The sequence below is a fragment of the Callithrix jacchus genome, chromosome 5 (assembly GCF_049354715.1).
Source record: "Callithrix jacchus isolate 240 chromosome 5, calJac240_pri, whole genome shotgun sequence".
Classification (NCBI taxonomy): Eukaryota; Metazoa; Chordata; class Mammalia; order Primates; family Cebidae; genus Callithrix; species Callithrix jacchus.
Window position 1 is genome coordinate 20327286 of NC_133506.1, and position 24129 is coordinate 20351414.

Sequence of the window (24129 nt, forward strand, 5' to 3'; positions counted from 1 at the left end):
TTTATAGTAAACATTATTTTAACTGCAATCTTATGAGACTATAACTTGCTTTATTCGGCATAATCATCATAACCTCAATTAAGTCTATATTTTCAAATTTAATTTGCCATAAGTGGTCATCTGAAAGTCTCAACCAAAATCAAAATCATTTTAGGAAGGAGTCTGAAAACAAGGTAATCCTGCAGCATTCAACATTTTCTTTTAGAGTTTCTCTACTCCAAGGATTAGTAAAGTGTACAAAATTGAAATTACACAATTATTCAATTCACTCAGTACTTCTGTTACCTCAATTAAGCACTCAGATATTACCATTACCTGTGCTCTTCTTTCTCTCCCTGTTTTAGAATGCTTACTTTTCCTAAATACTGTACGATTAGATAATAATCATAATGTGAGAGTGGAATTATTAAATAGTCCAAGCAAAGCCACATGGGAGGACATTGGCTTGGCCTGACCATACCAATCCTGATCATTGGCACTATGGTGAGAGAGAGGATTTTCTATATTGCTCGGGTTACATAAAATAGTATGTCAAGTAAACAGGCCAAATCCAACCCACAGTTTCTTTTTGTAAGGTCCATGAGCAAAGAATGGGTTTCACATTTTTGTATGGTCACATTCTAAATGGTTATATAAGTATATAAGTAATGCCCTTGATTTTTCTTCTTGTGGCATAAAGCTGAAAATGGTTACTATCTATCCAGTGCTTAATAGGAAAAAAATTGCTGACCCTCACTCTAGTCCCCTATGACACTATGATCTTCATTCATACCGGTGAAATGGAGTGGGGTTTTGGCAGAGATAATTCTATATGGAAACAGCATTGGGCATTCAACATACCCATTTTCCTTTCCTCCTAAGCATTATAGGAATTCGTTATTTCCCAACCATTCTTGCAGTTGGGTGGGGTCAGTGTAACTGAGTTCTGGCCAATGGCAAGTGGTCTGGCCCTTAAAGCATCCTGAGCCTCCATATACTTTTCCTGTCTTCACTTGTCTGCTATATGAATCTTCTAGAATATGTGTAGACACTAAATAGAAGCCTGGGTCCCCTCATCAAAGGAAGACTGCCCTTTGGATACCAAAGTATTAAAAGTATTGCAGCATAAACAGAAAGCAAACTTTTATTATGCTAAGCCATTGAGCTTTGGAGGAATTGTTTGTTATAGCAACCGACGTTACTTTCCCTGACTACTACAAGTATAACTTTTTTCAATATTGCCATGCCTGATATTATCATCACATGCTGTTTACTCACAGAAACACACACACACATAAGTGTGAGAACAGTTTATCTTTCAATCTCTGTGAGTAACCAAAACTTCCCTTTAAAGTTTTAATTATTTGGCTTTCATGGCCTGAACAAATAAAATCTTTATTCCAAAACACTACTTTTTGTTTGTCACTTATTGTTTGTTTGTCAATTATTGTGGATAAAAGTTGATGGTTATTTACTGAACTACAATTTCAGAATCAAGTTAGACACCAGGTAAATAAAGGAAAATCCCAACCTTTATAAAACAACAACCACACTAAATTTGTATTCCAAAAACGTGTAAACAGCTCTTTCATGCTTATTCCTCCACAAGGTTATTTCTCATTTAACTTTCATCATCCTGTTTAGAGTTTACAAGTGAGAATCTTCAATTTCAGTTTAGACACATCTGGCTCACAAATGAGGCACTGCACCCTGAGTCACTGTGAAATCCGTGCCACAAGCATTGATGATGAGATCTTGTGTTTATTAGTAAAGATGTTAGAACCAGCCAGTCGCAAAGCTATTTTGAGTGGAGATATCTCTGATGTGGCTTCTTAGAGGTGTCAGTTTGATCTTTTTCTACAGAGGAATTACTGGATTAAATTCACTTCCACATGCAAATTAATCAGTTTTAGCTTTCTTTCAGATATAATCTCACTTGAATTTGTTGAAAGATTACTTCAACTATTCTTAGTTATTAAAAAAATGTTAAAACTTCCAGCCTTTCTGCTTTTCTCTTTATTTCACTGAGCTCTTTTGACCTCCCTAGAATTTATTTTCCTTGTATTTTTAAAAAATGCTTCGCAAAGCTAAGGTATTTATTATTTTTAAATCACTAAAAGCAATTTTATTTAATAACAAATTTATTTCTCCTTCATCTTACACCAAGCCTGACTTGCTCCCCAAAAACAGTGAACAAAAAAAGAATTTAAAGCTAAGCTTTTAAGAAGGGATTGATGATGACTTTTGATTACAGCAAGCAACATTCCTGATTCATAGAGTTCACCCTGAGGACAGTTCTCCTCTAATATGGTCACAGCCCACTGCCCTGAGGGAGTTGGATGATGCCGACAAACAACTTGGAACAAAGTGGAGTAAATTCCCAGGAAATTAGATGAACTCGTTTCCCTTCTCCACACATAGGAAAAAGATATCCAACACACCGACATATTGTCAATCAAGAACTCTTCCCATTTAACCTCACGAAAATACTCAGGATCTCAGTCTCCTGAAACAGATTCACTGACAACTGGGAAAAATCTCACCACGGATTCCCTGAGGTGATGCACTGAGAAGAACACCACATTATCCAGGTAGTATTCCTGGCCCAAACGCATAATCTGAAATTAATCCTAGAGAAACAATCATACAAATATAAACAAAAGTGCATTCTGCAAAGTCAGCTGGCCTAGGCTCTTAAAGAACGTTAATGGCACAAAAGATCAAAAGAAAAAGGAGTGGGAGATGGGGACGATTGAAGACCGAAGGTAATAAACAGACATGACAATGACAATTAAATGCAGAGTGATTCTCACGTGAATCCTGGACAGAAAAGAGTTGCTGCAAAGGATACTGCAGGGACAATTTGAACCATTTGAATGTGGTTTATAAATTAGATCATATTCTTGTGTTGATGTTAAACGTCCTGAGTATGAAAATTATGCTGTGATGATGTAGGAAAATCTCCTTACTCTTAAGAAATACCTACTACAGTATTTGGGGTGATGGGTTGTACTTAGCAGGTTTCCCTGTGTGATAAACTACCCTATCCACAATAGCAATCATTTATTCCACTCCTTATTCTATTTAGGTTCAGCTTATCTGGGTGCTTTCTCTGGTTTCACCTGGGTTCTTTTAAGTTCTCTTATGTGTATGTGATGAACTGTAGGTCTACTGGGTGGCTCTAATTCTGAGAATAGGCAGGTGTCAGGTGGGGCAACAGTGGTGACTACGCTCACTCCAGCAGGCTAGTCCTGGATTATCCATGTGGCAGTGGGAAAGTTCCGATACAGGGCCACACATACACACACACACACACACAGAGAGAGAGAGAGAGAGAGAGAGAGAGAGAGAGAGGAGAAAGGAGGCATCTAAAGCTTATTGAAGCCTAACTGCAGAACTGGTACAACATCAGCTGCATTTTATTAGTGAAAGTAAATCACAAGTCTTCCACTTTGTGATGGGAGAAGCTACACATTGTAAAAAGCCTGGAGACTATGGGGAGAAAACTGTGGTCATTTTAAACAGTCTACCACAAACATCTACAGGTGTTCATTCAGTTATACCTGCTGCTTTTCTACAGGTTTCAATTTTTTTTTTTTAAGCAAAGAGTTGGGAAGAGCAATAGAGGATGGCACAAGGAGCCAGACACAAAAGGGTGGATACTGTAAAATTCAACTATATTAATTTTTAAAGGCAAATCAAATGTATGGCAAGAGAAGTCAAAATATTGGCAACATTCAGGTAATAACTGGCTTCTGGAGTACTGGTAACATTCTGTGTCTTGATCTCAGTAGCAAAAATTCCACTTTGCTATGCACTCAGGATTGTTTCTCTAGGATTAATTTCAGATTATGCATCTGGGCTCTTTTCTATATGTGCAGCATACTTTAATTTTTGAAAGTTTACTTTAAAAAATAGAAATCATATTGGTCTTGGAGGTTAGGAAACCTGGGCTCTTGTCCCGATGCTGCCACCGAGTCCCTGTGCAATATTGAGAATGTCTGTTTAATTCTTTGGGCCTGTTGCCTCGTTTGTAAAGGAAGCTAAATGAACTCTGTGGGCCCCTCCCAACAGCTAGGCTCCAAGATTTAATTCTGACCACATAGTTTGTTCCTTTTTTGCCCGGAAATTATATAACCTTGTAGTTATGATGCACTTTTCTCCTTCAGTTGTAACGTGTGCCTGAGATTCTATTTGGCTTTCCAGAATTTGCACGGAAATAATTACAACAAAGCAAATGCAATAAAGGAGTCTCCTTTGAATGCAGATGGGAATTATAAGGGTTAGCTATTTACAGAAGAGGTCACTAAGGGAGCAGGTCATTATGTTTTTGTTTTTGTTTTTGCTTTTTTTTGAGACGGAGTTTCGCTCTTGCTACCCAGGCTGGAGTGCAATGGCGCGATCTCGGCTCACCGCAACCTCCGCCTCCTGGGTTCAGGCAATTCTCCTGCCTCAGCCTCCCGAGCAGCTGGGATTACAGGCACGCGCCACCGTGCCCAGCTAATTTTTTGTAATTTTAGTAGAGACGGGGTTTCACCATGTTGACCACGATGGTCTCGATCTCTTGACAACGTGATCCACCCGCCTCGGCCTCCCAAAGTGCTGGGATTACAGGCTTGAGCCACCGCTCCCGGCCAGGTCATTATGTTTTAATATCACACCAGAAACGCAGTAAAGGATCCTGCCATGTCTGGGAGAATCATCAGGAAGCCTTCCAAGAAGCCGGTCCTATTTCACCACTACTCCAACCTCATTCTGGGGAAGAACAGCACTCCCCTGGAATAGTTTCTTGACCTCACATATTTGGTGGTCTCTTGGATTCTTTGTACAGGTAGGGGCTTTTAGCATGATATGAAAAGAGCCACAAGTGTCCCCCAGTCTTCACAGGTTTTGTGTGTGTTGGAGTGTGGGGAAGTGGACAGTTGCTGGCGGTCCAGGTGTCCCACAAACCCAGCAGCTGCTTTCAGGGGTCGAGACCCTGGGAGCGCCTCTGACTGTGGTGATTTTCTCACTTCTGAGCACTGTGGCCCCATCTTAGTTCAAAGGAGAGGCTCTAATGGAACAACACTTTAGGCTTTCTGTTTGTTTGTGTTTCCTTGAGGGCTTCCAGTTTACCTTCAAGGCTCCTTGGAGCTCCAAATTTCAGGAGTTTTCCAAAAGTTTCATTCACTGAATAGATATTGATGGAGCATTTACTATGTGAATTCAGAAGTGAATAAGGCAAACAAGCTCCCTGCCTTCATGGACGGAATATGGAGTCCTGTATCGATCAGCATAGAGACCTAGAATGGCCTGCTTTTTCCTCCATGTGAGCCTGAGAGTAGACATTCTTAGCCCCAATTCACAGATAAGGAAACTGAGACTAAGGAGATAAGATAGTAAGTGGAGTCCATCTGACTAATTCCTTCACACACAGCACCTAAAACAAGGTGGTGAGGCTGTGCCAGTCCCTCAGAACATCGGTTGACAAAGTCATGTGGTCCAGCTGCCCAGCTGCACACATGAAACTTTACTAAAACACTTATACCCATTCCTTCATGTAATTTTTATGATTGGTTTCCCACTGCAACACCAGAGTTGAGTAATTGCAAAATGGACCTCATAGCCCACAAAGACAAAAAATATTTTCCATCTTGCCCTCTAAAGAAAAAGGTTGCCATCCCTCCCATCTCAGAACTGCCCCCTAGTGAGGGTAATGAAAGTTCCTGGAACAAACCACAAAAGTTTAATGGCTTCACACATTTTTTTTTTAATTTATTTCTCAATCACACGCTAGCCCAGCCAGGCTATTCGTGGGCAAATGTAGAGGTCAGGTAGGGACTCTGCTCCAGAGACCCAGATTGATCATTGCTCTAAGGGCAAAAACATCCAGCCAGTGGACAAGGGCAAAAGGGATAATGCACAGGAAGTTTTTATGGGCTAGATCTGGAAGGGACACACATTAATCCGTTCATATGCTATTGGTCAGAATTCAGTCACATGCATAGGATATTAAGAAATGAAGTGTATTAGAATGCCCAGGAAGAAGAGGAAACAGGTTTTGGTGAACACAGAACAGCCTCCGCCACAATCCCTAAATGCTAATCATCCTTACACTCAGAAAAAGTCTTTGGCTGTAACTTCTCAAACCTGTTTTAAAACTCACATTCAATATGCGTGTGTTTAAAAAACATTGCTTAACTAAACCCTTACCTTTTTGAGTATATACTGAAATATGTACATATGAAATGATATATAATGAATTTGCTTAAAATAATCTGAAAGGGAGGAAATTTATGAGAATATTGAGAACATACATAAGACAAGATTGCCAATAAGTTTTGTTAAAGCTGGCTTATGAGTATGTAAAGATTTATTATATTACTCTCTTTACTTTCTAATATATTTAAAACTTTGCATACTAAAAAAATTTAAGGATTACATTGAAACTACTCTTTGCTATCTTGCACCAACCAATCTTTAGCAAAATAAAATAAAACAAATAAAATCCTGGTTATAATAGGCCACAAAGTTCTCTGGAATGATATGAACTACAGGTGTTCTGGTATTGTTAATTTCTCTTGCTTCCTTCAAATATTCCAGTGAAATAAGCTTGCCTATAATATAAATGGGACCAATAATGAAAGACAAAATCTATGTGAGAATAGTACAACCAAGAGGCAGAAGAGTTATAAATATCAACGCCAGACACCTATGCTACAAGCACTCTAAGTAGAGGTAATCTATTAATTGGGGTATAAACGAATACCAGATATGTTACATGCATTTTAAAAATGCTGATTTAGCAATTACACTGAGCAAGGCATCGTCTCAAAGATTATACTTGTCAGGATAGATACTATTATACCAGCTGCTATGCAAACATCCCTAGAGCTCAATGTCTGTGAACAGTTTTATCTCACTTGCGCAAGGTTCAGTGCAGATATTCCTGGTCCAATTGTTCTCTTTTGAGCAGTACCTCAAATCTGAGTTCCTTTCACCTCAAAGTCCTTTGCCATGTAGAAAGAAAAGAGAGAGCTGGGCACATTGGCTGATGCCTGTAATTCCAGCACTTTGGGAGGCTGAGGTAGGTGGATCATTTGAGGTCAGGAGTTAGAGACCAGCCTGGCCAAAAGGGTGAAAACCTGTCTCTACTAAAAAATACAAAAATTAGCTTGGCATAGTGGTGGGATTCTATAATCTCAGCTAATTGGGAAACTGAAGTAAGAAAATCGCTTGAACCTGGGAAGCAGAGGCTGCAGTCAGTGCGTTGAGATCACATCACTACACTCTAGCCTGGGCAACAGAGCAACACTGTCTCAGGAAGAAAAAAAAAAGAGAGAGAGAGAGAATGAATGAAAAAGGGAAAAAAAGGAAAGCCAGAGTGTGTGCAGATAATCACTCAGGATGTTTTGTGGTCAGACCTGGAAGGAACAGAGCTCTTCACAGTCCAACCTAGATTCAAGTATACCTAGAAAGTGTCTCATAGCCATGAACCCAGAGAGAAAACGAGATACTGGGATGGAGTGGGGGTGGGGGATGCTCTGAAATGTTCTACCACAAAGGTAATCATGATCAAGGTCTAGTGGGAAGACAGAAATGCAAACAGACACAAATGCCCCAAAAGTCATAAAATTAATAATAAAGATATGAATAGGGTGCTCTGGACCTTCTGCTGAATGAGGTAGGACTTTTAAAATCCTCATCAGCAGCTGTAGGTACAATTTCATAAATGTGCTTGAAACGTAATTGGTTTAGGCTATTAAATTTGTAATTCTTTTTCCAGAAAAATTGTAAGCCAGTGTTCCTTAACTCAAAAACAGAGCCCTGCTGGCAAGCCTGGTTCTGCAACTGGAATCATGGATTCTGGATGTTTCTCAATACTCGTTATGTGTGCCTACTGGAACATAAACTCACCTGGAATAGGGGTCTCTCAGCATGAAGGAATTTTAATAGGATTCATTCATACATTTGTTCAACATTTTATAAAGACATCTGTCCCCAAAATTCAATTTGCAATTTTTACAACATTTTACAAATACTTTGATCCCCAAATCTCCATTTACAATTTTACAAGAATTTACATTCATTGCAAAGATTTCTTTCCAGAGTTTTTTAAAGGTCATTTTTTCCCTTGGGTCCAAAACTGTTACTTTTAGATGAGAGGAGAGGCAGCTGAGGCTTACATGTGGAGACTGTGTGTGATGAAAGGGCAAGACACAGCAGCCCCTGGATCCTAATTCAGACCAGCCTGCCTCTGTCAACAGAAAAATCATTTGTTGCTGTAAGCCCATATCATAATCTGGCACAACTGGAGGTTAGAGCCACCCTTAAAACTCTTTGGGTATGGGATTCTAGTTTGCCATCTTAATTTATATATTCTCTCTCGGCGCCGATTCTCCAGCCCTTTCCCTTTTAAGTAATCCTAATTAGAAAGCACACAGGAGGATCCTTCCAGGATTTAAAAGCCGCTGAGATCTCCTCTTTGATCTCCCATCTGAACTATGGACGGTTACTCTTTCAAGTTTCCCCCTCCCCCACACCCACGCTCCGGTTGATAATTATTGGCATTTTAGAGCCTGGAGATAGAAATAAGATGTCTGAAAGGCCAGCTGCCTAAAAATCCAAAGCAAGCACCCCTCCAAACATCTCCCCTCCTCCCCCGCATCTCCCCCCAAAAAATTCTGAAAAGGAAAAAATATAGCAGGCTCTATAAACAGCTGCCAATTTATTAATAAGATGCTGGAGCTAGTTGGAATTTTAAAGATGCTTTAGGCATCTTTAAAGAGCCATCACGTCCCTTCCTCTCCCTGGCACAAATAAACCCAACCAGCAGATCCTTCATTAACCACCGCTATTTAAATTCTGCAAAGTGCCGCGGTGACCGGAGGAACTTTCGGAACGGTGCAAGAGTTTGTCTTAATTTGGGTAATACTGGGTTGAGATGCCTTGCGTGAACTCAAAAGCAGTTGAATTAAGAATCTTACATCAATTTCTAGGACTCTGAGAAGGTAGGAAATTGCGGAGGAGGGAAGGGAGGCGTGCCGGCAAGAAAGTCTTGCTTATTTACTTAATTTCATTTACCACGGGAGAATTCGGAGGATCCCTCCCGGAGGCACTAGGATACCCGACGCGGGAAGGGCTAGGAAATGTGCGAAGTGGATGTGTACGAACGCTGGACTAGGGCTTGGCTCTCTGGGAGGGAGGGGCTGGACTGGTGCAGGGGAGGAGGAAGGGGGGGGAACCGGTAGGAGGCGGGGAAGCGCACTATAAAAGGCCGGGCGGTACTGAGCGTCCGCTACTCGGAGCCACTTCCGTGAGGCGGGAGCCCGAGCAAGATCTAAGAGTAAAGCGCGCGGTGCCCCGGACCAACCCAGTTGGCTCTAGCATCCGACGCTAGGACTCGGCGTCTTCAGCTCCACGTCCGAGCGCTTCCATTCGCCAACTACCCCCTGCAGGCATGACCCGCACGCGGGAGCCCGAGGCTGCAGGGCGGTCCTGAGGCGGTGGCCCGGGATTCACGGCTCTGCAACGCCAGCCCCCAAATACTCTCTGGGCGCGGCACCCCGGGGATGAGACCCCAGACGCAAGACCGCTGGAGCTGAGATTCACTCCCAGTTCCTGAGCGCCTGAGCCGCTGGCACTGCGTCCCTGCACCTTCCTTCTACACCTGCGCCCCTGACCAGACGGACGCCCAGCGAGTCGAACTCCCCTTTCTTCCCAGACTCTCCGGGACGCCGCGGACGCGCGAACAGCCGTGCCCAGCGAGCGGGCAGCCCAGCAAGTGTCAAGACCCTTCAGGAACCACACTTTGTCACTCTTCCCCTCCCCGGACTGCTTCAGGCAGGGTTCGCAGACAGACACCTGAATTGTCCAGCGCCCCCTCCTTTTTCCATCACTGCAACTCCAGCTTCACTTTGCCAATAAAGGTTTCTCAACCAGCACCGGCACTCCCACCCACCCACCCTCAGCCCGGAGCCTCCGTGCGCACAACGGCTCAACCCGCGCCCTCCCCAGCGACCTCGGCAGCGGGCACTCGGTACAGCCGGCAGGCGGACGCAGACACCGAGGGCGCTGCGGCTACCTCCGAACAGTGACAACCTCGGCGTGCCTGAGGCCCCATCTGGAACCAGCCCTCCCAAGACTCTGTGTGCGGGGCGGCGCGGCAGGCGGCCCCTAGGAGCACGGAGAGTGGAAGTGGCTTGCTGGGTGAGTGGCTCGGGACGGCGAGGGCGGGGGAGCCAAGCGTGGAGGTAACTCCCGGCCGCAGCTGAAGCCCTCCTCCTCCTTCTCCTCCTCCTCCTCCTTCTCCCTGCTCTCCTCTGGCGGCCGCTCCCGCCCCAGCTGCGGCGCCGCGGCCACATCTGGGGCGCCCATGTGCGCTCGGGGGCTCGGCTGCGCCCGCCCCGCCGCCGACCCCGCAGCCCCCTGCCCGCAGTGTGGCCTCCGGTCTGGCCCGGGTCCCGGACAGTCCCGGGACCCCGTCCCCGCCGCCGCCGCCGCCGCCGCCGCCGCCGCCGCCGCCGGGCAGCGCCGGGGTTTGCTCCGCTGCCGACTTGGACACCCCCGGCCTCGCGGTGGCTCCGCCGTGGTGCGGCGGCGACGGCGGCGGCGGCTCCTGCTCCCCAGGCCCCGTGCGCCCCGCCGCGCCAGACGTCAGCCCCGCGGGCCCGGGAAGCGGGGCCCCGGCTGGGGCCGAGGCGGGCGTAACGCTGCCGGGCTCCCGGGCTCCTACTCCTCCCCCGGCGCCACCGCCCGCCCCGCCGGGTCCTAAAGCCGCGCGTCTCAAGAGGATGGTGCGCCTGGCGGCCGAGTTGCTGCTGCTGTTGGGGCTGCTGCTACTCACGCTGCACATCACGGTGCTGCGCGGCTCGGGAGCCGCCGACGCGGCCGCAGGCAACGCGAGCGGAGCTCAGCTACAGGTGAGTGCGCCGCCGGAGAGGGGCGTGCGCGGCTGCGGGGACTGGGTGTGTGTGTGGTGGTTGGGTTGGGGGGGGCGGTGCTGAGCTGGTGCCTGAAAGACGCAGGGAGGCGGGTTTCTCGCCCCACCTTAGAGCAACTGTTTTGGCAGTAGTTTTGCCTGGGTCGGGTGACTTAGGCAGAGGCGGAGCAAAGGCAAGAGCCGTGGAGGCTGCACGCGGCTGGAGGTCTCCAGTTCTGTTTGTCTCGGGTCAGACTTGGGGGTTGGTGGGGAGGTGGGAGGGAGGGAGGTTTGGGATGAGAAGAGGAAGTGTGGAAAATGTGCTTGCTAGGGGTGCTGCCAGTCTTTCGTTGCCCTTCGGAGGCTGAGTCATATTCCTTCAGGCTGGAGTGATGCGAGGAGACTATAGGATAATATCCCTAAAGTCTTTGGAAGAAAGAACTCAAGGAGTCTGCCCCTTAAGGAAGCAAGGCCAAAGGTCAGGACATAATTTCCCAAAGAGAAAAAATAGCCAGGCAGCCCCTCCTCAGTCTTAGGATTCCCTTTCCTCCAGGGACCTCGTCTGAGGTCCCTCATGTGCTCCCTTGGTCATAGGGAGGGTGCAGAGTCAAGGCACCCGTAGTGATTTGGACTGGGGTTACCTGGCATTTTTAACTTGTAGCAAAGTCTTTCTTCCAAGGATCTCCCCCTTTGAAGGTCGCTTTAGCGGTGGGATTCTGTTTATCCATTTCAGCTCCAGAGCAAAGGGAGTGCACGGTCAGACATAATGTGAGTTCTGGTTTCTGAACAGAGTTTCCCAGATAGGCAATTTCTGCTGCTATCTTAGAAAGCATCTTTCGGCCCGAGCAGGGTGGCTCTCACCTGTAATCCCAGCAATTTGGAAGGCTGAGGTGGGTGGATCAGAAGGTCGAGAGATCAAGACCATCCTGGCGAACGTGGGGAAACCTGTCTCTACTAAAAATACAATTAGCTGGGCGTGGTGCCGCGTGCCTGTAGTCCCAGCTACTTGGGAGGCTGAGAAAGGAGAATCCCTTGAACCCGGAGTCGGAGGTTACAGTGAGCCGAGATCGTGCCTGGGGACAGAGTGAGACTGTCTCAAAAAAAAAAAAAAAAAAAAAAAAGAAGGAAAATTAAGAAAGAAAAGAAAGAAAGTCTTTCCTTCAGTTCAGTGATGTGACAACTGTCAACTTGGAGCGTAGACAAAAGGAAGCAGGGATTTTCCCAGGAAGCAGAGGGGATTCTCTGGCTCCTAAAATCTCCTGCTCAAACCAGGAGGGGTGTCTCAGGCTTGTAATCCTAGCACTTTGGGAGGCAAAGGCAGGTGGATCGGATCACCTGAGGCCAGGAGTTTGAGACCAGCCTGGCCAACGTGGTCCCTCTCTACTAAAAATAGAAAAATTAGCCGGACATGGTGGCACACGTCTGTAGTCTCAGCTACTCCAGAGGCTGAGGCAGGAGAATTGCGAGCTGCAGTGAGCCGAGATTGCACCACTGCACTACAGCCTGAACAGAGCAAGACTCCATCTCAAAAAACAAGACAAAAAAATAAAATAGACATTATTAATTGTTCCCAAAAGACTTTATATTCATTGTCTTTGCTAATTCACTTTTTGCATCTTTACACAATTTGGTGCGAAAAACTACCATAAAGAGAAAACTCCTGAAACACTTCCGTAGTGTTTACTATGTGCCCGTTTTAAGTGCTTTACACTTGAAGCATTTACAAAGTGCCTGGCATTTAGAAAGTCCGCTTTCTAAGATAACAGCAGGAAATGCCTACCTGTGCAACTCTGTTCAGAAACCAGAACTCACACTGTGTCTGACTGTCCACTACACCCTCCCCTTGCCCTGGAGCTGAAATGGATAAACAGAATCCCACTGTTAGAGCGACCTTCAAAGTCAGGCTGAGTAAAATTTAACTCAATTTACCCATAACCTTATGAGATATGCTACTGTTAATACAGCCCTTTACAGATGCAAAAACTTTAACAGTGAAGTTCAAAAACTTGCCAAAGTTCAGACATTCCAAACTCTTGATTAACTACACCAAATTTTGTCTCTACCAGGATAGACTAAAGCAAGGTGATCATTGCGTGCAATTACAAAACCAAGAGTAGAAAAGTACACACCCCAAAGCTTAAAGTTCTTTTAACTCTGGGACATTTCTCAAAATGTTCTAACTTTGTGTGGTCTCTCATCTTCTCCTGAGGGTAAACAGTTACAGTGACAGACTGAGGGAATTTCTATGGGGAAGTCGAAGATGCCCCCACCCTGTAGACTGGGGCACCCACCAATTTAACACTGGGATAATTCTTAATATTTGCAAGATTTCTGGAAGTTATATTTTGTGCATGATGCTTTCTTTCCTCATGGACTCAAGCAAAGCCATACAAATGATGTTTTGTGGAAAAGTCAATTTGGCAGATTTCTTTATGAGGTGTTTGCTATCATTAGAATAACCTGGGGTTGGCCTTTTCCACTTGAACAGTAAGGTAATGAGAGAAGCAGCTGGGGAAATGGCAGTTCTAAAAGGGAAGTGAACCGAATTCTCAAAAGGGGCTCTGGCTGAAGAACTGCCCCAAGAGGACAGAAGAAATGGGGGATTTAGAAAGAGTTATGCTCCTAGAAATATCTTGAGTCCCAAGTAGCTGTTAATCCACCAACATCAGCTTATCTTGTAATAGTGTTCAGTGATACTGTCCACTCAGTGCACATACTTTTCCAAGCAGAATGATGAGTTTAGCAGTTTAGTTCATAATTTTGCTCTTTTGTAATTTGTTATTATAAAAGTTTTGTACTGTTCCTAACCAAAGTTAATTCTTTGGCCCTCTGACTCTCCAAAGATATTATAAGTCAAATGAAGAATGTTCTGCCAGATGAGGAGGTCTGCAAAAGCCATTTATTAGTCCATCGTTTTCGGGCCCCAGGAATTGAATTTGCTAGTAGCAGGTGCATTTGAAGACAAAACTGTGGACACTGTATTCTTTCTTTTTACCAGACAATTTAAACCCAAGTCTTAAGTGTTTACCATTTAAATTTGTTGGTTCTATGCTATCCTGAGCTGCTAAAATCCTCCTTCTTAATCAGAAAATTAATCTGTATACATTATTTTTATTGCTTTTGTCTCTGTGTGCAGCCTTCGAAAATATAAGGTTGACTTAGTCAGAAATATGCAATGGTGAGTTTCTTTACCCGGGTTGTAGTATGTTTGGATTCATTTAAAAAGGGACACATTCTTATTTAAGGATATATCAAGGACACTCAATAAAGTAGTAGTAAGGAAAACAACAACAATAGCTAAGATTTATTAAGTGCCTTTCATGTGGCAGGTGTTCCTAGCACTTTACACATACTAGCTTCCTTCATCCTCACAAAAATCCCAGAATTAGGTACTATCATTATCATTATCCCTGTTTCAAATGGAGAAACTGAGGTTGGGTAATTTGCCCAAGGTTGCACAGCTAGAAGCTTCTTAATTTGTTTTCGTCATTTTATAGTGGGGAACTATTTGAAGCATACTTCTATTGTAAGTTCTTGATAAAAGTCATGCACTCAAGAGAGAGAAGGGCTTTTAACAATTTACATTTTCAACTGTATCTTGACAGTCTTACTGTGCCAACTACGACATATGTATATACACATACATTATATAAACATACACATTTATGTATAAAAGAACATGCTTTTGGTAGTTTGAGCATAGTAGGGGTTACATTTTCAACTCTTTGTATGACTGTCTCGCCTAGTATGCCCTAGTGTGCTCAAAACATTGAGAGGTATGATATGAGGTGGCAGTAAAATGTTTTGACCACTCTGTCTGTACTGGTTAACTGGTTGATGAAAATAAAAATGTTAGTCTTTGTACTGTTTTCAGTATTTTTTTAAATAATAAGAAATTAGACAACTGTCTGCAATAGCTGCATAAAAATGCATGGAAACATCAGCTTTTTTTGCTTTTGAATCTTATCTCATTAGAGTAAGTTTGTCTCATATTAATCAGATAGATTAGCTCTTTCATGCATCTTTAATTAATGAGAAAACATAGATTACATATATAATAAAAGTAGTCTGGAAGACAAAATATAGAATCCATAGGCAATAATAGTACTAATAATGGTATCTTTTTTGTCTGAAATTCAAATGATTGCCTTCCCACTAAATCTCAGTCAGTTTTAGAATCATGAATTTCTACGTATTAGCAGTAAGCCGGAACTCATTAAGGCAGTGAGAGGTAAGCAAGTATTATAAAACGCCAATTTGATTACTTTTACAATAACATTAAAGCAAACCAGATTCTGGAATGTAGTAAAATGTCTTTGTTCTCTATTTCCTATCATGTTTATGAGCACTTTCCATCTTTTATTTCTCTATTGCCTTCAATAAAACAGCTTAGCTTCTTGTATTCAGTGCTTTGGACTTAAGAGTTAATCTGAACCACTTATAGCAGTAGAAGCAAAAGCATAATTTATCTGTACTTAATACAAGAAAGTCAACACCCATTTGTGTTTCTTGTTTTGTGACTTGTCTGCTCATTTTGCAGTTAGGCTGATTACTCTTACTGGAATTTTTTTTAAATGATGGACAGTTGCCTCACACAGCTATTGCTGCAGAATAAGCCACCCTAAAATTTAGTGGCTTAACACAACCACCGTTTTATTTCCTCATGAATTTGCATGACAGCACTTCGCTTGGGCTCATGGCAGCTGAGTGGTTCTTCTGGTGATTTCACCTGATATTACTCATGTAGCTGTGGCCATCTGCTGGCTTCCTGTAGGCTAGGTGGTCCACAAAGGCCTTACTCATTTGTCTGATAGTTGGTGCTTGTTGTCATTTAAGTTCGCTCTCCATATAATCTCTCATCTTCAAAGACTCTAGCTCATATATCTTTACATGGTGGACTCAGAGCAGCAAGAGAATAAAAGCAGAAATTGCAAGACCTCTTGATGAGTTTGCACAACATTTCAGCTGCATTCTATTAGCCAAACAAATCACATGGTCGCTTAGATTCTAGCGGACAGGAAATAAATTCCAATTCTTGATGGGAGGAGCAGGAAAGTCACATTAAAGAAGAACATGTGTCCAGGGAGGAATCATAGCCATTTTTTTATCTTCATCCTCCTAATTTTTGATTTACATTTTTAGAATCCATAGTGCAATGACATAAAGTGTCCTTTTTGGTGACTGTATTTTTATCAAGGTGAAATTCTTTATCTCTTTTATTGCCTTTTGTCTTGAATACTTTTTTTGTGTCATATTAATATTGCAATTTCTAGCTATAGCTACATTATCTTTGTTTATACATCAGTGAATTTAACCCATTTATATTTATTGTGATTATTGATAAATTAGAAATATTTTTCATTTTATTTGTTATTCTAAAATTTTTATTTATTTTTATTTTTCCTCCCCCACCCCCACCTTCAATTTATCTGTATGACCTTTGACAAGAGGGTTAGCCTCTCTATGTCAGGTTTTCTCCTCTGTAAAACAGATATATAGTAACTATTTCCCAGCATTACTATAAAAATTACAACATTGAATGCATGCTAAATGCATTACTAGAGCTTGGCATTTAAGAATTTGATAAGTGTTTATTAATTTATTTGAGCTGGAATCTCACTCTGTCACTCAGGCTGGAGTGCAGTGACAGGATCTCAGCTCACTGCAGTCTCCACCTCCCAGGCTCAAGTGATCCTCCCACCTCCACCTCCCAAGTAGCTGAGACTACTGGTGCTCACCACCATGCCCAGCTAAGTTTTGTATTTTTTATAGAGACAGGGTTTCACCATGTTGCCCAGGAAGCTCTCAAACTCCTAGGCTCAAGCAATCTGCCTGTCTCAGCCTCCCAAAGTGCTGGTATTGCAGGCATGAGCCTCCACACCTGGCCATTTGACAAGTATTTAAATATTACTTAGGTTTTTAAAAAAAATTTTATCAAGTTTTAAAGGTTATCTGTTCTATATCTATTATGTTTAACATTTTAACAAACATAATTTGAACTAACACTTTTCTATCAATGCTCAAAATCAATCAGTATTTATAACCTAAACCCATCACATAAATGAGATTCTGACATGCTATTTCTCTGTCTTGTCTGTATGCTATCTCTAATTTTTTAATCTTTTGAAATTTTAGTGCTAGAATATTTCTTTTAATATCTCTTTTTCTTTCTTTTCTTTTAGTATGTCTATCTAGGAATCAGTTATTATCAGTTTTATTATGCTCCCAATAATTATTTAGACTTAATTCTAAGATTCACTTATTTCTTTATCTGCTGCCACTGCTGCCTTTTTAAAAAATTTTTTATTATTATTAATTTTTGGATGGAATCTTGCTTTGTCACCCAGGCTGGAGTGAGTGAGTGCAGTGGGGTGATCTCAGCTCACTACAACCTCCTTCTCCCGGGTTCAAGCAGTTCTCATGCCTAAGCCTCCCAAGTAGCTGGGATTACAGGCACCCACCACCATGCCCGGCTAATTTCTATATTTTTAGTAGAGTTGGGGTTTCACTATGTTGACCAGGCTGCTCTCAAACTCCTGACCTCAGGTGATCTGCCCCAGCCTCAGCCTCCCAAAATGCTGGGATTACAGATGTGAACCACCATGCCTAGCCTGCTGCTGCTTCTTCAAAATCATACTTTCATCTTTTATTTTGCTAGAACATAGTTTCAAATTTTTTTTCAGAGAGAATTTATTAATTATAAACTCTGTGAGAACCTATATCTTTAAACATATCTTTATTTGATTCTCAAAATTAGGTGCTGATTTGACAGTTGGCTGTCTTCTATCTCAATTCCCCCTCAGAATTTCAAGAATATGATTTTTATGTCATCTCATATTTCAGATGAAAAGTCTAATACCATTTCTTTGGAGGTGACTTTTTAAAAACTTGACACTTTTATGATTTTTTCCTTTATTCATAATGTTCAGAAATTTTACCAGGTTATATATAGCTTCAGGGCTTTAGCCATTAGTCCTGTTCAGCATATGGTGGTCCCTTTCAATCTGAAGTCCCAACTTTGTCTCCAGCTTGAAAAAATTTCTTTAGTTATTTCTTTGCTATTTCCAATATCTCTGTACTCTTTTTCTGGAACTCCTGTTAGATATTGAAACAACATTAAGATTTCAAGATCTGTCTTTCATGTCTCTTAATTTTTCTTCTCATACTTTTACTCCTGTTTTTTAATTGTATCTTATGTCTTGAGGCATTTTTCTGGCTTTTTCAAACCCAGTGTCTTGTTTAAGAGTATTTCATTACTGAACTCTCATAGTAAATATCAAATGCAAATGTACAGCCACTCTGAAACCCAGGACTGAATGAAATAGCTCTTCTACTTCTGCCCTCAGCCTTTTCTCCTAATTTCTATAGCCTCTTTTCTCCCCTTCTTTTTCCCTTCTTTTCTTTCCTTTTTCTTCCTTTTTTAATCTTCCTTTCTTTTTCTTCATCTTTCTTCTCTCTTCCCTCTCTCTCTGCATTTTTAAAACCTTTTTAAAACTATATATAATTTACATACAATAAAATGGATTAATCTTAAGGGTTCAGTTCCATTTTTGACACTTTTATATGCCTATATAGTTACCACCAAAATTAGGATATAGAACATTCCCCATCACCCCAGAAAGTCTTCCAGTTCATCCCTGTAGGCAATTTACTCCTTCCAGAGGCAACCAATTTCTGACTTCCATTACCATAGATTAGTTTTGCCTGATCCAGACTTTCACATAAAAATGTACTGTTTGCATTTTTCTGTGTGCCCGGCTTCTCTCGTTAAACATAGTTTTTGAGATTCATTTATTTTGTGTATATCAGATTTCTCTCTTTTATTGCTAAGTGACAGTCCGCTGTATAACTCTATCACAGTTTGTATATCTATTACTCCATCAATGGGCATTTGGTTCGTTTCCATCGCTTTGCATATTATGAGTGAGATGGTATTAAGATTCTTGCACAGCCTTTCTCTGGACCTATGTTTTCATTTCTTGTTAGTAAATATCTAGCAGTAAAACTGACATAGTCTCTGTCCTTGATATTATTGTGTAAATTCTTCTAGGAAAACTGACTTTTTAGAGATCTCACTTTCCTTTTCTCAGCTCTGTAGTGCTTCCCTTTCAATTGGTTGCCACTTGTTTCATATCTACCAGAAATCCTTCTCTCTCTTCTGTAGTTGGCCCTTCTTTCAGCTTTTCACTTCTGTTGTGGATTGACTCATATTTCTTGTACCTCCTCCATGGAATTTATAAGTAGAAAAGAGGTAAATGCCACCTTGGTCAGCCACCTTGAACTGAAGCACTACAATTCTATTTCTTAATTTTATTTTCCTTTATATAAACCAAAAGAATGTTCTATCATTTGTGCTGTTCCTTTATTTATTCACTTCTACCCATAGTTTAAATGGTATTAATCTTTGAGGTTGGGGGGCATCCTCAGATGTCTATTCATTCAGTCAAGAAGAATCTGTTTTGGTTCTAAAGCCTCCAAAGCAAATAATCTCAATAACATTTTCTATATGTCATACAAGTGTTTTTTTTTTAACATCTCTTCATATCAGAACATTTTTCTTCTGATAGTCCCATTAGATCCTTTATGCTACATGTTAATTTCATGTTCTTTTTTTTTTTTTTCTTCTCAGTGTTCATGAACAGGTGGCTGCTCTCTTTTCAAGAAGCTTCTCCTGCAGAACTTGAAGATTATATAATAGTTCCTTTGTCATCTCCAGATTCTGTTGTCTCAGTTTCTTTGTCTTCATTAGTCTTATTGTAAAATATTTTAGTGCTTTCTGTGCTTCTATTATTTCTCTCTCATCTTCTGAAAGCATCTTTCTTTTGCAACCCTTGGCTTAGGGTTTACAAATTTTACCCTTTACAAATGTTAAGATTTGTAAAAGAAAGGATGACAATGATGCTCCTTTCCTCAATGACAGCTAAGGGTGTCCGTCTCTCTCTACTCATTCCCCAAAAGGCAGGAGATAATTCAGAGATGGGATGGAGGTGTCGGTTTAATGCCCAGATTCTATGTAGTGAGTTCAAAGAAACAGCAAAAGAATGTGTTTTAGAAAAAAAAAAAAATATATATATATATATATATCTTATTTTACATCTGATTTAAAGCTTATACAATCTGTTTTTATAAAAATTATAAGAAACTGTGAACATAAATACATAAAACTTAATTTATTTCCTTCTGTGACATATCAATCAAGAGGTTAGATCAAGTCCAGTGCTGACAAAATCAATATGCTTATACCCAGTGTTTCTCTTGGGACTAAGCACTCATTGCCCACTGTGGTCCCTGACTTGATAATGTACTCTTCTGGCTCTTTCTCTTCCCTGTCTGCCTTCCTCTTCCCCTACTAGAGATTTCTGGGATTATCTCTCAAATAAATTACTTGTTCTTTGTCTCAGGGTCTACTTCTGGGAAAACCCACACTAAATGAACCATACCCAAATGGTAGTCATGGTGATAACGGATACTCCTCTAGGTAGCAACAGTACAGGAAGTCTCCAGAGAGGTAAAAGAGTAGAGTTTCCATGAGGCACCTGCTTGTTGATACCATTAACAGTGAGGAAGTCTGTTAGCCTCAGAGAGAGGTGTGCAGGCAGCAACAGGATCAAGCTACCCCATGCCCTCCCGGAGCAGTTGGGAAGAAGGAAATTCCAAAATTGCAGAGATGGGCTGCAAAAGTCACGCCTACGCAAAGCCTACAAATTCCTTTGTTTGGTCATCTAACAGGTCCTTTTTTTCCTGAGAAGCTGATCCCACGGTCCTTTACTATTTTAGGTGGGAGGATGAGTGACAATGGGGAGTCCTCAGAGATGTGTAGGATTGTCATCAAATGCCTGAAATAAGCAGAGGCCAAGGTGCCTTGATACAGATAGCTTAGCATCAGCTCCCTAAGCACAGACTAGCATGTGTCCCTGGAAAGGTATTTTTGTAAACTGAGTAGAAGTGAAAGCAGTAGGTTAACTACCCCTTCTTCCTGTTGGCCTGACTCGTGCGCATTTTAGCAAACCCAGTCATCTTGCACAGAGCACTCTCTATGGCTGATATACCTCCATTAGACAGCAACACTCACATTCTTCATGTAAGAGAGAGTACTGTGAGGTTCATTGAATAGAAGAGTTCTGTCTGCAAGTTTGGGTCTCTGAGCTGCTGGATTTGTAGTTTTCAGTACCCCAATCACCAGATATTCAAGAGCAGTGACCTGGAAAAAATCAGGTAGGCTTCAAATATGATGGGCCAGGCCTTATACTCTGGACACCACTTATCTATTTTCAGAAATAACAAGGTACGGCCAAAATCTATATGAAGACTGCAGAGAAGCTGGAAATAGTCATAGCCCACTCCAGTGTTAACTTCAGCTGAAAATGGTCACAGCCCACCCCAGTGTTAACTTCCTCCTGCAAGCATCCAGATAGAATATTTGAGCCAATGACAAAGAAACAAATAACAGATGCGTTGCCTCACAGGTAACCCTGTGAGATAGCAGTGAGGACAGGAGGAGACGAGTGGCAGTCATTTTATTATTTTTTAAAATACAGCTTTGTTGAAGTGCCATTGACAATTGATAAACTATACATATTTACATAAAAAATTGAATAATACTGACACCTGTAAAACCATCACCATAGTCAAGATGATGAATAAATCTACCATCTGAAAAGTTTCTTTGTGCTCCTCTGCGAGCTTCAGCAATCTCCAGGCAACCACTGTTCTGCCTTCTCACTATAGATTAGTGTTGCATTTCCTAGACTTTTGTATAGTGGAATACAGAGTGCATAGCATTGCATGATATGGCTTCTTTGCTCATCATAATAATTTTGAGATTCATTCATGTTGTTTTATGCATAGAGAATTTGTTCCTTTTTATTACCAATTAATATTGTATTTTGTGGATATATGACAATATGCTTATCCATTGATCCATTTAGGTTATTTCCTATTTGGCAACTATTAAAGATGCTGTGAACATTTGCTTTCATTTCTCTTGGGTGAATATGTTGGAGCAGAATAGTTGGATCATATAGCAGTTGGATGTTTAGCTTATTAAGAAATTATGGAAATCTTTTTGGTACACTCACATAAAGTGTTAGAATCTACAACAATCCAGGTACTTCCTTGGAAAACTTTATAGAATTTGAAGGTTGAATCCCAAAATTATATTTTTCTATAGTTAAAATATAAGTGTATGAACTAAAGTATATCCTGAAATACTGAAAGAAGGGGTTAAGATACTGTATCCTTGGAGAGAAGTCTCCTTTCTTTTCACAGTGCCCAAAGTAATCTCATCAGTGTCGATTCTCCAAGTGATGGTGATGACATTGATTGTAGTGACCATCATGGTGTAGGTTGTGAAATGAAAATTAGATGCTGGACCAAAAAAAAAACCAGGTAGGAAGTGTCCCAGAAGAAAACTCTACTTCTCCCATATCCTGCTGTCCAATATTCCTTGATTCTCTTGTCCCCATTCCTTATCCCCATGAATGGAAATTAAGAAAACCAGAAATGGATTTTGTATCTCCTGCCTGGGGCCTCAATTTTATTGTGACGTCGAAACCCAGCATGAATTTTATTTATTTATTTATTGCATTTTAGGTTTTGGGGTACATGTGAAGAACATGCAAGACAGTTGTGTAGGTACACACATGGCAGTGTGATTTGCTGCCTTCCTCCCCTTCACCCACATCTGGCATTTCTCCCCATGCTATCCCTCCCCAACTCCTCCCCGCTGCTGTCCCTCCCCTATTCCCCCCAGTAGACCCCAGTGTGTAGTGCTCCCCTCCCTGTGTCCATGTGTTCTCATTGTTCATCACCCACCTATGAGTGAGAATATGCGGTATTTGATTTTCTGTTCTTGTGTCAGTTTGCTGAGAATGATGTTCTCCAGGTTCATCCATGTCCCTACAAAGGACACAAACTCATCGTTTTTGATGGCTGCATAATATTCCATGGTGTATATGTGCCACATTTTCCCAGTCCAGTCTATCATCAATGGGCATTTGGGTTGGTTCTAGGTCTTTGCTATTGTAAATAGTGCCGCAATGAACATTCGTGTGCATGTGTCCTTATAGTAGAATGATTTATAGTCCTTTGGATGTATACCCAGTAATGGGATTGCTGGGTCAAATGGAATTTCTATTTCTAGGTCCTTGACGAATTGCCACACTGTCTTCCACAGTGGTTGAACTAATTTACACTCCCACCAGCAGTGTAAAAGTGTTCCTATTTCTCCACATCCTCTCCAGCATCTGCTGTCTCCAGATTTTTTAATGATCGCCATTCTAATTGGCACGAGATGGTATCTCAATGTAGTTTTGATTTGCATTTCTCTGATGACCAGTGATGATGAGCATTTTTTCATATGTTTGTTGGCCTCTTGTATGTCTTCTTTTGTAAAGTGTCTGTTCATATCCTTTGCCCATTTTTGAATGGGCTTGTATGTTTTTTTTCTTGTAAATCTGTTTGAGTTCTTTGTAAATTCTGGATATCAGCCCTTTGTCAGATGGGTAAACTGCAAACATTTTTTCCCATTCTGTTGGTTGCCGATTCACTCTAATGACTGTTTCTTTTGCTGTGCAGAAGCTGTGGAGTTTGATTAGGTCCCATTTGTCTATTTTGGCTTTTGTTGCCAATGCTTTTGGTGGTTTGGTCATGAAGTCCTTATCTACTCCTACGTCCTGAATGGTTTTGCCTTGATTTTCTTCTAGGGTTTTTATGGTGCCAGGTCTTATGTTTAAGTCTTTAATCCATCTGGAGTTAATTTTAGTGTAAGGTGTCAGGAAGGGGTCCAGTTTCTGCTTTCTGCACATGGCTAGCCAGTTTTCCCAACACCATTTATTAAACAGGGAATCCTTTCCCCATTGCTTGTTTTTGTCAGGTTTATCCAAGATTGTATGGTTGCAGATATGTTGTGTTGCCTCTGATGCTTCTGTTCTGTTCATTGGTCTATATCTCTGTTTTGGTACCAGTACCATGCTGTTTTGATTACTGTAGCCCTGTTGTATAGTTTGAAGTCCGGTAGTGTGATGCCTCCCGCAGTGTTCTTTTTACTTAGAATTGACTTGGCTATGCGGGCTCTGTTTTGGTTCCATATGAAGTTTAAGGTGGTTTTTTCCAGTTCTGTGAAGAAGGTCATTGGTGGCTTGATGGGGATAGCGTTGAATCTGTAAAGTACTTTGGGCAGTGTGGCCATTTTCACGATGTTGATTCTTCCTAACCATGAACATGGAATGTTTCTCCATCTGTTTGTGTCC

General features: G+C 41.7%; 1 protein-coding gene and 1 long non-coding RNA gene across 2 annotated transcripts in view; one reads left to right on the plus strand and one right to left on the minus strand.

Moving 5' to 3' along the window:
• The window catches only part of LOC144582458 (uncharacterized), an 85201-nt gene extending 74287 nt beyond the window's left edge, over positions 1-10914 (minus strand). Inside the window, exon 1 of the long non-coding RNA XR_013535124.1 lies at positions 10805-10914. This is a non-coding gene — a long non-coding RNA (uncharacterized LOC144582458). The remainder of the gene's footprint in view (positions 1-10804) is intronic.
• Positions 10725-24129, plus strand: part of ISM1 (isthmin 1) — an 88550-nt gene continuing 75145 nt past the window's right edge. The window contains exon 1 of the mRNA XM_035298379.3: positions 10725-10880. Within this exon, the coding sequence (XP_035154270.1) occupies positions 10752-10880 (129 nt within the window). The 5' untranslated portion in view covers positions 10725-10751. The remainder of the gene's footprint in view (positions 10881-24129) is intronic.